At 42.2% G+C, this 13,055-nt stretch overlaps 1 protein-coding gene across 4 annotated transcripts in view; it reads left to right on the top strand.

Moving 5' to 3' along the window:
- The first annotated feature begins 424 nt into the window (after positions 1-424).
- The window catches only part of PGM5 (phosphoglucomutase 5), a 69,106-nt gene continuing 56,475 nt past the window's right edge, over positions 425-13,055 (top strand). For 3 of the 4 annotated variants that reach the window (XM_053932633.1, XM_053932636.1, XM_053932634.1), the window contains exons 1-3: positions 425-735; positions 7,250-7,412; positions 9,992-10,138. In XM_053932633.1, the coding sequence (XP_053788608.1) occupies positions 475-735; positions 7,250-7,412; positions 9,992-10,138 (571 nt within the window). In that variant the 5' untranslated portion in view covers positions 425-474. Of the gene's footprint in view, positions 736-1,097; positions 1,164-7,249; positions 7,413-9,991; positions 10,139-13,055 lie in introns of those variants that run through there. The other variant, XM_053932637.1, reaches the window with a different exon arrangement.

Here is a 13,055-nt window from a genome sequence, read left to right on the forward strand (position 1 = left end):
GTGCCCAGGGTACTCGGTCCCGGGGCCCGGCGGGGGTCGGCGGCGGGGCCCCGGCGCTGACAGACCGTGATCCCCACGAGCAAGTGTGCAGCGCTGGCCCGCCCGCTCCTCGCTGCCTCCAGTTACATCCCTGGCAGGAGCCCGCGGCTCTCGGCTTCGCTTTCCAGAGTTATTTTTGGCCGGGGCCGCCGCATGCTGATGGCAGCGAGCCGGCGAGCCCTGGGCGCCTTGCCGGGCGACGAGGCGCCGGCGGGGCCCCCGGCGGGGCGGGCGGGGAAGGGGCGGCGCGCACCCCGCGCCCGCCCCGGCTCCCCGCGACGCCGGGCGCCGGCCGGGGGCCGCCGGGGGCCGAGCCGGCGCGGCCCCGCCCGGGGAACGCCTCTGGGCTCCCCAGCGCCGGCTCGGCAGCGTGCGCCGGGGCAGCCGGGGCAGCCGCTCGCCAGCGGAGCCGCAGCCGGGCGGGCGGCAGCTGCCATGGAGCGGACCCCCATCCCCGTGCTCACCGTGCAGACTGCGCCCTACGAGGACCAGCGCCCGACGGGTGGAGGGGGCCTGCGGCGGCCCACGGCGCTCTTCGAGAGCCAGCGCAACTACCTGCCCAACTTCGTGCAGAGCCTCCTCTCCTCCGTCGACCTCCGCGACCGGCAGGGCTGCACCATGGTGGTGGGCAGCGACGGCAGGTACTTCAGCAAGACGGCCATCGAGATCGTCGTTCAGATGGCCGCTGCCAACGGGGTAAGCTGTCCCCTCACCCTTCCCGCCGCCCCTCGGCGGCCCCTGCTCCCCGTCCCTGGCAGCGGCACCTGCGCCCTGCCCGCGCCGGCGCTCCTGCGGGATGCTCGGGGCAGAACTTCCAATGTCATCACCCGGATAGCGCTTGAGGCACAGATAAAGCGGAGGAGCCCGCGTACGGCTGTATTCCAGCGCTGCGCGCGTCAGGTGCCCTGGCCAGTCCCGCGCGTGCCCGTTCCAGCGTCCCTGGGCTGTGCCACTGTGCCTTGGCGAGGTGGTGGCTCCATCGGGGTGGTGGCAACCTCTGGAAGCCGTGCCGTACTGTTTCACACCTTACTTTAGAAGGAGGAAAGCATGGGAGCCGAAACATAGGGCTCACTCTGCAGGAGAAAATGTAGCAGCGGTAAAACTTAAGTATGCGGGAAACAAAGGTATCAGACAAGCATCTGCTGCTCAGGAGATTTTAAAACTAATTCGAGGAAAATGGTACTGTTGAAGGAAGAGGAATTCAGCATTTTATGCACAACCTTAGGAAAATAATAGTTCTTTTCTATTGGTCACTTACTAACAAATTATAAAATGCAGGAGGACAGTGGTGGCAGAAACCGCAGGTCAGACAGGATACAATTTTTTTTGTGCAGTTTTGGAAGCAGGAAAGAACTGAGGAAGAGAACTTATGTCTTCTGCTAGGTACATGCACATTCATGTGTGGATGTGTATGTACACGAAGGCTGGAAACACCACATAATGCAGGCTTGAAGTTCCCACTTCAAAGCAGGGTTGAAACTGCTATCTCTTGTTATGATGCCTACTGATCCTCTAGGTTTGGCAAAAGGAGTGTTATAATTCTATCGGGGTTATTTTTAATAGGGATTTTTTTTATTATTATTCAAAAGCACAGTACTTTAAAGGCATTCATTTCAAAAGATCTTTCAACTTTGAAATTAATCTCCATATGTGTTTGATTTTTCCCTGCTGATTTACTGTCACATACAAGACCAACCAGTCTTGTATGAATAATGAATATTTTAAATTTACTTCTAAAGCATGTTCTCAACATGCTGATAATTTCAAGCAGATGCCGATATTATTAAGCAGATGCCTTAAGATTTCAGAGACTATGTTACATACTGTCTATTTAGTGCAAAATCACTGTTCATAAAGGGATTTGTTAGAGGCCAGGGTTTGTGTGGCCCAGGGTGTGAGAAGGCTCTGTGAGGGACACTGGTGAAAGTAGGGACAGTGATGAGACTAGCACAGTGGTTCCATCTGCAGTGTCAGGGAAGGGGGCATGCAGGGAGTGAGTGTAGGGCAGAGGAAGTGGACTGGTGTGTGGAGAGTTGGGACAAGACACGGACAACTGCTGCTCCCTAGCCCCATTGCCCTTGTAGCTCAGTGGAGACAGTCTCATTGATGGAATTGTACCTGTTGACCAGGTGGGGAAAAGTGCAACAACAGCTAAAGCAGGAGCTGCCCTGCAGAGTCTGAGGTCCTCGCATGCTGGTAGGAGTTGCAAGAATGGGTTTCAGTGCAGGGTGGCCACAAGAACTGAGGTGCTGAAGAAATTTAGGATTTAGAAAAGCAGGGGCTTCTCATCCAAGTTACACTGACTAATTTTTCCTGTCAGCCTGCCTCTGTCCTACTGCTTCTGTCACACCCCCCATCTTGCTGGAATATCTTTCTGACCTCAGGAGATTTCCAGTTTGAGATGATTCTGACACCTTGCTGTAATAATAATGCAGCAACCCTTTCTTAAGTTACTGCAAGTTTCTTAGAAACAGTTTCTCCCTAGTGCTTTCTGAAGCCAAACCCCAAACGTTTCTGCTCACAGTTCTCACAAATATCTGGATTTATGTATGATTCTCTTGCTAATGACACAGTCCTCAGAAATTCAGCAGCCCAGCTGGTAGGGAGTTATTGAAAGGGCTTCCCACTTCCATGTTCTAATGCTCTCTTCCCTCTCTAACATCTTCACCCTGGTCACTTTCAACCCTGTTTCTCTCAAGCGCAATGTAAATGCGTAAGTTTCACATTTAGTTCATTAGTGCTAGTTGTATGTTTTATTTTCTGGCTGTTAAAATACACCTGCTGGGAAAATATGTAAATCTTCTTTATAGCATTGTTTAGTGCTGTGCTATATAAATAGGGGGAGAGGAGAAGATTCATGAAAGCAAAGATCTGTCACTTTGAATGAGGTTAATATCACGAGAAAGCATGTAGCTGGTATCAAGGGCAAGAAGTGAACTAATGTAGGCTGGATCAGGTGAAACGTGGAGAAGGCTTGAAAGGTGCATTGAAAATATTCAGCTGCCCCGAGTGCCAGCAGTGCTGATAAACTGAACTTTAATCTCCTTGCTGGAAGACACATACCGAGAGCCATGGCTAGTTGTGCTGGCTGAGGACAAAAATAAAAGTGATTTTCTATTATCATCTGTAAATGGATTGCCCTTTAGAGTTGCTAGGTTCCTCTTGTTCTAACTTGGTGACTCATCCCACATTCCCCCTGTGCTAAACAGCCTAGCACGGTTGGCGTAGGCTTCAGTACAAGGAATGAGATGAGGTCCCCTGCTCAGTCAGCTGCCGATGCTTGGCTTGGCTTGCCTTCTACTCATCCTCGGTGCTGCTGGCTCATGCCCTCCAGCTCTGGGCTGCAGGTACATGCACCACAGCTACAGCCTGCACAGCCTTCCCGTGGTGGCAGCAGCTACAGGCTGGGCCATACTCTGCAGCTGCCAGCAGCACATGTGCCACCAACTCCGTCTGTTCAGAGCCAAGGGTGACCAGGGTTACCCTTCAGTGGGCACGCAGCTGGGATGATAACAAACACATTTGGGTAAGGGACTGCATGTCATGGGCAGGTGGGGGAGTGTGAGGAAGGCCAGACAGAGGTCCTGTACCATTCTGGGTTGCAGGAAGCAGTTTGACAAAGTGGAGGTGGGAGGAAAGTATTCAAGGGTCTATTTCCCTTTTCACCTGTGTTGTGCTGGTAGTAATGTCTGTCAAACTTAATGTCTGGAAGAACTGAGGTAGAAGGTTCCAGTAGCTGCAATACAATTCCTCTATGTATGAGATGGAAATATTCCATTAGACCCACCAACTGGATGGGGTGTCTCATTTTTGATGGAAAGTTTAGGATACATTTAAATGACAAGCTGTTATTTGTGAATCTCAGGGGCAGATCAGAAGGCTGTAACACTGTTACACTGAATATGGAAAGTCATGACAACATGCTAGAGAGACTTCAGGGTATTGCTACTAATGCTGTAGAAGTTTGAGGTGGCAGAGAGTTGAGTTTTCTGGCTGTCTTCTATGGCCTTTCATGCAAATCTTCCCTCCCTCCCTGGGTGTATTTGTGATATTTATTTGCTTCTACACTGAGTGTGGTATTCAGTCATCTTTAGGATACAACAGTAAAATACAGAAAGGCACAGCCCCAAGTTGTTCAGGATGTAATGTGTTTGCTTCATGTTCTTTCAAGTATAATTGACCAAGGCATGTGAGAAATTACTGGGAAAAATAATTTTAAAAAGCATTAAGTGACTCTATGGTAATCAGCTGAATCGTCTGAAAAGGCACAGCTGCAAGTGGTAATATTGCATAAAAGTGCTCTTGTAAAGTGTTCTTGTAAAGTACTTGTTATGGTACTTTATTCTTTCAGCTGTAACTATTTGCTGAGGATCTTTGTTTTTGCTGTTGTTACTAAAAGTACAGGGACAAAATAGAATGTGGCATAGGGACACAGTCCTAGAAGAGATATTACATACCTGTGATCTTGTAGCCATGCAAGTTTTTTAATTCTAGAGATAATCTTTCCATGCTATGAAATTGTCCAAGATTTTCAGAAGGATATTACTGGAACTTTAATTGTGACCCAGTATGTGGGTAGAGTTCGGTTACTGTTTTAGGTCAGATTATCAGAAGTCTGTAAAAACAGGTATTAATTAAATTAATTAAAGAAATAATTAAATGCTAGTTTAGCATTTGATTCAAAATGAAGAGATTCTGAGAAGAGAAGGAGACCTTGTGCATTCCTGCAAAATCAAAGCCGCAAAGATGGATAGCACATTTATGCCTCTAAGGTCTGAACTGTCCTCAGGGAGCTTTGTAGAACCACTGATGACCTTAATAAAAGGTGAAACTTTAGTAGTCCCTGCAAATAAAATACTGTTGCATCATTTATGTAATTTGATTTGTAGGATCCTTTATTTAAAATACTAAATAGTGCAATATTTCTATAGTACAGAAATTAGCATAACAAATAATATTTCAAAGTAGTACAGAAGTAGTAGCCTCATGACAAGTGCTTAAGGCAAATCAAATTACTCAGATTTATATTAATATCTTGCATCCAGAAAAATGGGAAAACAGGTTTGTGCGACATGTGCTGAATGGGAAGAAATGAAATATAGCAAAGAGATAGTCCTAGATAATTTGTGCATTGTGAATAATTTAAGTATTCTACTAACTTTTAAAAATGCAGTGATGTGCATGAGGACAAAAACTTAAAATTCACTACTTTAGATTTAGAAATACCAAACCCATGCTTGTGATAAGCCTGCATGCAAGTGTAAATATGTTTATATTTGAGTACCTCCAGATAGATTCAGAGTGTTGTTTTCAAGCGTTTTGTAAAATGTTATTGCTGTCATATTCCTTTTGTTTATTCATACACAATACTGTTTTAAAAGCTGGCACCCATTTCTTCAGCTGTATTTGGAAGATTGAGTCATTGCTCTAGCTTTTTACATGCTTCATAGTTTAAAAAAAGGGAAGGACAATATTCAAAACAAACAATTTCAAGTTTTTTTAAATCATATTTTTCTTTTCATGATAATATTTTATTTGTTTCTTAGCTTATTGGCTCTCCTGTTTTCTAGCAACATTCCATAAGCTTCAGAATTATCTGCAAAAACTCTGAAAAGAGAAGCAGGTAGACAATTATTCTTTCATCAGAGCTTGAGGTAGAAATCTGAGATAGAAGAGTGCATTTTCTGCACATTTTTTAAAATTCAGAAGCAGATCCTGTGATTCTTACTGAAAGAGAAATGGCTAGGCATAGTTTGGGATTGGTGAAAATTATCAAAAAAGTAATTTATGGTAGAAGTTGATATCTCTGTAATCCTAATTTTTGAAATTAAAATAGTTTACAAAAGCAGTTTAAATAATCTCCTAATCCTTTGCTCTTCTGAAATTATTTGAACCCACACTTTTAAGTAACCATTAATGTTACTCTTGAGTGCCCAGAAGAAGGTCATCTGTATATGAAGGAACAGCTCTTTATGGACAGGAGGCAGGTAGTGACACCTCCTGTGCTGTTGATTCGCCAAACAGACTGTGGAGCTATCAAATCTCCTTCAAACTAGAGAATGAAGTCTGAAGTTCAATTCCCAGTCTGCTTTCAGATGGGGAGTGGGAGGGATTCAGTGTTCTGCCTTTCTTTCTGCCTCCCCTAACAGCCCTGCCCCTTCCCAAGCTACTGCTCAGTAGTGGTGGTGGTGGTGATGGGGGTTTATTTGATTTTTTAAAATATTGATGTTATTAAGAAATTCCAGATTTTGACAATTTCCTTTTAAGCTCCATATGCAGCTGCCTCAGTTCTAATCTGTAACACTTAACCTCCCCTTCTCCCCTTGTTCTTTTGCGTCTTCCTTTTGCATTCCCCAGAATTTGGAACTCTCTTGTATTTCTTTGTAAATACATTTTTTGTTGGCTTCTCGATTATTTATGTTAAACTGAAACTGTAGTATCTGCGTAGGGGATGAAGGCATGGTTTTGAAATTGGAACCTTGCAGTGGAACTGCACATAATACCAAGCATATTGAGTCAGTGTTTAATAACACTGCCTGAAAGGGTTTTTTTTTTATTTTAAGAATGGTGGGAACTTCCCCTGCTGAGCTGTGCCCTGGGAAACACAACCTGTTCATTTGGAATAACCAAGGAATCATTGATAGCTGAAGGAGGAGCTGTGCTTTCTGTGGGGTAGGACATCCAAGGCTGTCTTGGCAATAGAAGTCACTAACCAGTCATCACTCCTAATGCGGAGTGATACTTGTGATTACACTGAAAGGCTGTTCCGTGAAAGGCAGCTTGCTTTCTATTCTTTTTCTATTAAAGCCCCAGCCCTGCAAATGCATCCACTGGGTCAGCCATAAACTATACTAATATCTGAGAGGATTTATTTGCTGATTTGTGGGTTTACCCGGCAAGTTTTGGTAGCAGGATGATAGCCTAGTGTTATGCTTGGGAGCTTTGCAAATCCTTATCATCACTGTGCTCTTGCTTTACTGTCACATCCCGGCCACTGGGGTTAAAAAACGGTGCCAGGTTACAGTATTTTTTGTCAGTGCTCCAGGTTAGCATGCAGCCAACTCATGGATATTTCTCTGCAAAAGACTATGTTCTGTACCAAGACTTTACCACTTCTATCCTGTACATATATGCCTATTGTGTGTTTATATACTAATTTTCAGAAATTTAGTACTGTTCAGAGTACTTTGGCTTGTTTTTTCCCATGTAGATTGGCAGATTGGTTATTGGACAGAATGGGATCTTATCCACACCTGCTGTTTCATGTATCATCCGAAAGATCAAAGCCGCTGGTGGAATTATCCTAACAGCTAGCCACAGTCCTGGAGGACCTGGAGGAGAATTTGGAGTAAAGTTTGAAGTTGCCAATGGAGGTATGTTTTCTTTTCTTTAAAAGACACTACAACATTGCATCTTAGTATCCTGGAAATGGCTTGTGAGGATTACAAGCTGTCTGTAATTAGTGTTTTTAATTTACTCTGAAGAATGTAGACATCTCTTCTCCTTTAAATAATATAAGTGTATTTGTGTACATGGGTCTGAAAAATAAGCATTACATGTCCATTGAAGCCCTTGGGGTAGCTGTAAGATTTCTATAAACAACTTGCCATCTGGTTTTTACAGTCATTTATGTAGGCATCCAGATTACTGTAACAATTCCTGCCTGTGAGGGAGCTCTGTTTTCCTCATATTTCTGTGTTGCTTGTCTTGGCATTTACTTTTAAGCATGTAATTTCAGAAGTACTGTAACCAGTGTAACTCATTGTCTTGTGTGGAAGAAAGCACACGAAAAACTTCTTATGTTTACCCAGGAAGTAACTTATCCAGGTGGAGAGGTGGAGTACCATTTTACCACTGCAATTTCACCATTGAATAAGGGAATTTTTGTATATAGCTAAAGTCTTGTATTCCAAAATTGACAACTAACATGTTGTTATGCATTCTAACTTACCTGTGTATGTTGTAGGTTCTGTATGTTTTACATTATAGATCTGTGTACACCCATATAACATTATGTGAGGTTGCTGACACCTTGTATACCTCACACATGTAGAGTGCTTTCCATCTGAAAAAAAATGAACTGAAAGTGGTTTTAAAATGTTTCCTTCCCCATTTTGAAGATGGGAGAACTTGTGATGGGGGTGCTTTCTCCCTTCTCTCGTGTAATTGAAAAATGTGTATGGTTAAATGAATGTGATTTTATAAACAGGAGAGGCTTGGATCTTAGAGGGATTACAGGGACTATGTCATGTCAGCCAGTAAGAAAGCCAGGGTCACAGCACACATATACCAGAGTGAAACGATTAGATGAATTAGCACTCTATGAACTTTAAAACACCACATGCATCTAAAATCTGCTTGATAAATGGGTAACAGTTGGTGATGAGGTCTTTCTAGTGTGCTTTGCCTTTTTAAAGAGAATTTAAAAAGGCTATTAAGCTTTTGGTATGAAACACCCCTCAAACACAGGTCACAAGGTTTAATTATTTATATTAATCAGTAGGGCCATAATGAGAAGTAGTTGGTTTAAGTTCCAGCTGAGAAAATGTGGGTTAAGTATTAGGCAAGGTGTTTGAACTTAAAGACAGTGTTTAACCACAGCAACAAGCTCCTAGGGAAGGTTATTGTTGCTCTATATTCTTGATCAGTCTATTTTGCAGATCCAGGTCAAGCAGAAGTGGCTTGTCACTGTAGCTGTAGAAGAGAATGTAGAGTGAATGTAGGATATCCTTAACTGGAAATATCAGTAGACAGTACATCCATCTATCAAGGAAGATCTGTAGCTAATGGCATCCTCACCCTTTGGATGGGTTTGGATTAGATTAGTAAGAAGTCATTTTGTAAGATAAATGAAGAGTTAAGTCGCTGTTTTTTATTGAAATGATTTGGACCATCTGATACACTGCATCTGAGATGGAAGACACTAATTTACATAGCAATGCTTTCCTTTTGACTAGCATATTTGCTAGTCAAAAGGAAAGTTCATATTGAAAAAGCCTTCAAAGATATTTTGGATGAGGAGAGAGAACACAACAAAGAAATTATTTTTGGAGTAGAAGTGTAGCTTTAATATAAACTGTGCAGAGTCAGATGAGCCAGAAAGGGACTTGCTGCAATTCCCACTCATTTGTAGCTTGGACTCATCCTTGGCCCTGTATATGGCATAGTTCCTCTAGTAATTTTCACATCAAGCCTGCAACTTTAATTTAGTTGACAGTAAATCTTTGAAAACATAGGCATCTTTCAGGCTTTAGCAATGAAAGTAACTCACAAGTAAGATGTGTTTTCTGTTTCTGAATGATGTAACCAATCCAGGTCATAAGTGCTAATTGTTAAGCAATTAAGGTATTTTGAATTCCAACAAAAATAAGTTTCATTCAGGTAGGAAAACTGCAATACAGCAATACAGCACCACTATCAAACTGGTAAGATTTCTAAAATTGGTATTTTTTTCTAATGAAATAATGTGGAACACCAAGCTATCTGATCTTCACAGGTGTGCATTTGCAGAAAGTCCTGTGAAACACCAGAACCTGCTGCTGAAGAACAGGCTTTCCTTTGATAGCTATGTTGAGGTTCCTTGCAGAGTGCAAAAAGGCAGTCTTTGACCAATAAGCCCAAACAAATATGATTGTGGTTATCTTATCTTTCCTGCCCCTGGATAATTTAAATACTCTATGTCAATCAAAATGTTGTGAGTAATGTAGTGTATTTCCATGTTTTATTTTTTTGAAAAATGTTTTAAACTTGTATTGTAGGGAAAGAACAGACCTTATTTACCACAGTACTTTGTTTTTATTTATTCCATAATAATTAAAATACATTCAGAAAAATGTTTGCTAGAGCACTCATTTTTAAAATAGGAAATATTTAAATCTTTTAAAATCTTTAAAATTTTAAATTTATTTTAAAATTTAAAAGAAATGACCCACCACATTATTTTCTGTTATAGGACCTGCTCCAGACCTGGTTTCAGAAAAAATCTATCAAATCAGCAAAACCTTGGAGGAATATGCAATTTGTCCTGATCTCAGAGTTGATTTATCACGCTTAGGAAGACAAGAATTTGATCTGGAGAACAAATTCAAACCTTTCCGAGGTATCAGTGTGAGCTTTTACTCATGCTAAATCCATTGAGTTTAAATATTAGTATTGGTGTAGAATTCCAACGGGGAATTATATAAGCAGAACTTCAGTTCTTCAAGGTGCCTTACTAAAAGTTATCAAAATACGAGGTAGTATAGAATTATAGAATGCTTTGTGGTGGAAAGTACCTTCAAGATCATCTTGTTCCAACTGTGCTGTCATGGGCAGGGAGACCTTTCATTGACCAGTTTGCTCAAAGCCCCGTCCAACCTTGCCTTGAACACTTCCAGGGATGGGCCGTCCACAGCTTCTTTGGGCAACCTGTTCCCAAAGTACCTCACCACCCTCACAGTAAAGAATTTTTTCCTAAAATCTAATCTAAATCTCCTTCACTTTAAAACCCTTCCCCCTTGTCGTAACATTATTTGCCTGTTTCAAAATTCTTAGCTCCCTTTTAGGTACTGGAAGGCAGCTGTAAGGTCTCTTCCGAACCTTTCTCCATGCTGAACAATCCCAGATCTTTCAGCCTGTCCTCTTAGGAGTGGTTCTTCATCCCTCTGATCATCTTTGTGGCATTCCCTTGGGCCTGCTCCAACAGGTCGATGTCTTTCTGGTACTGAGAACCCCAGAGCTGATGCAGCACTGCAGGTGGGGTCTCAGCAGAGCAGAGCAGAGGGGCAGAATCCCCTCCCTGGCCCTGCTGCTCACACTGCTTTGGATGCAGCTCAGGACACAACTGGCTTTCTGGTCTGTGGGTCATGCCCAACTTTTCATTCCCAAGAACCCCCAAGTCCTTCTCTGCAGGGCTGCTCTTAATGAGTTCTTCTCCCGGTTTGTACCTGTGTCTGGAACTGCCCTGATCCACGTGCAGCACTTTGTGCTTGGACTTGTAGAACCTCAGGAGATTCTCACAGTTCCACTTCTCAAGCTTGTCCAGGTCCCTCTGGATAGCATCCCTTCCTTCTGTTGTGTCAGCTGCATTGCTCAGCTTTGTCATCTGCAAACCTGCTGAAGGAGCACTCAATGTCACTGTTGATGTCATTGGTGAAGATATTGAAGAGTACTGAGTGGTCCCAAGACAGAGCCCTGAGGGAACCTGCTCTTCACTGGAGACAGAGCCTTGAGGGAACCCACTCCTCACCTGGACACAGAGTCATTGACCACAACAATCTGGCTGTGCCCATCCAGCAAACTCCTTTTTCATTGAATAGTCTATCTATCAGGTCCATGTCTCTCCAATTCTGAGATAAGATGACGTATGGTACAGTGTCAAAAACCTTAAAGAAGGCTAGATAGATGACACTGGTCTATCATGTATCATCTAAAAGACCAAAGCAACTGCTGGAATTATTCTAACAACTAGCCACAGTCCCATGAAACCTGGAGGAGAGATGGCAGTGAAGTTTGAGGTTGCCACTGGAGGTAGGGTTTGTTTGTTGGTTTGTTTTTTTTTTTTTTTTCTTTTTCCATAAAGCAAAAGGTCTCATCAAGAGACTCCCCATGTCAGGTGGCCAACCACAGAGTCCTATGTTGATCTGCTTCTTGATTTTCACCTACAGGGTCTCAGTCTGTTTATGGCTGTTTATCAGAGGCAGCTCTTCACAGTCTAACTCTTTCTTTACATTGAGCACAACACCCCCACCTCTCCTGTCTGTCTGAAAAGACACAGCCTGTCTCTTCTGAAAGGCTTGTGGCCCTCAACTGCAGTGCTCCAGTCATGTAACTCATGTCCCATGTTTCTGTGATAGCAATTAGGTCATAGTTTTCTAAATGCACCGTGGCTTCCAACTCCTTTTGTTTGTATCCGATGCTGTGTGCATTTATAGGTAAGCATTACGTTTGTTTGGCACTTTAGGAATGTGGCTTACAGACTTTTAAGTGCATCATCTTTCAGCCAAGGATCTTTGCCAAATTTATGCTTGCTAGTAGTTAAACACCAAACACAAACCTTTTTGGTCTAGGAATGGTTTGCTTATTGAAGTCTAATTGATAAAAGAGTAAGTGAGACTTTCAGTTTATTCATTTTTGCTCACACTTTCTGAAAAGTTGTGGGATTTGAACATCCAGTGACTCCAAATGTAAAGGGATTGCTTAAGCACATGTTTAATTTTAGGCATAGTGAATACTTTTATGCTTACAATTGATTTAAAATTATCTAACAGAGCTGCTTTCTTGAAGGAGTCAAAAACAAATTAAGGGGTCCTGACATGTATTTCAAACTTAGTGTATATTTCATATATTTCAAATACTGTAAAAATCAATGCATCCTCAAGAACTTTCTGCATTCCTGATGCCCTCGAGTTAAAGCCATTTTGGTTTTAACCCAAACGTCACATTTCGGGACAATTTACATTTTGAGAAATAAAATTTTTCATTCAAAAAACTCTTTAAATTTTGATTTCACTGGAGTATTTTATTTTATTGTAAAGAACATGTTTGGCTTTTTTAGGCAAACAAAAAGCAAAGAGAATTCAGCACCACTCTGGAATCATAGAATTGCTACAGTATTAAATTTTGGTTTTTAAACTGTTTAATCTCTCCAAATAGTATTTTTAAAATGAAGACAAGACACTCCTTCCCCCAAATATGTATAAAAGTGCATACGAATATTTGCAGGTTTCATGGATGTTTTTCTAAGAAAAAAAATAATTTCCCAATCATGTCTTCCAAGAATACATCAACCTGAGACAGTAGAGTTATAAGGGAACCTTACTGAAGCAATGTAATTGGCTTATAAGTCCGTGAATAAATACAGTTTACACAAATTTGAATGCAGATTGAAGGTGCAGAAAAAAATGAAAATAATCTAAAAAGTAATTTAAGATACTATCTGATGTATTTAAAACTTCTGCTTTTTCTTCACTTGTATGAACTAACTCCTGTGAATCAAGGCTACAGAGGTGTTGGAACAACTGAGGCTGTGTTTGGCA

This window comes from Vidua chalybeata, chromosome Z (genome assembly GCF_026979565.1).
Source record: "Vidua chalybeata isolate OUT-0048 chromosome Z, bVidCha1 merged haplotype, whole genome shotgun sequence".
Lineage (NCBI taxonomy): Eukaryota > Metazoa > Chordata > Aves > Passeriformes > Viduidae > Vidua > Vidua chalybeata.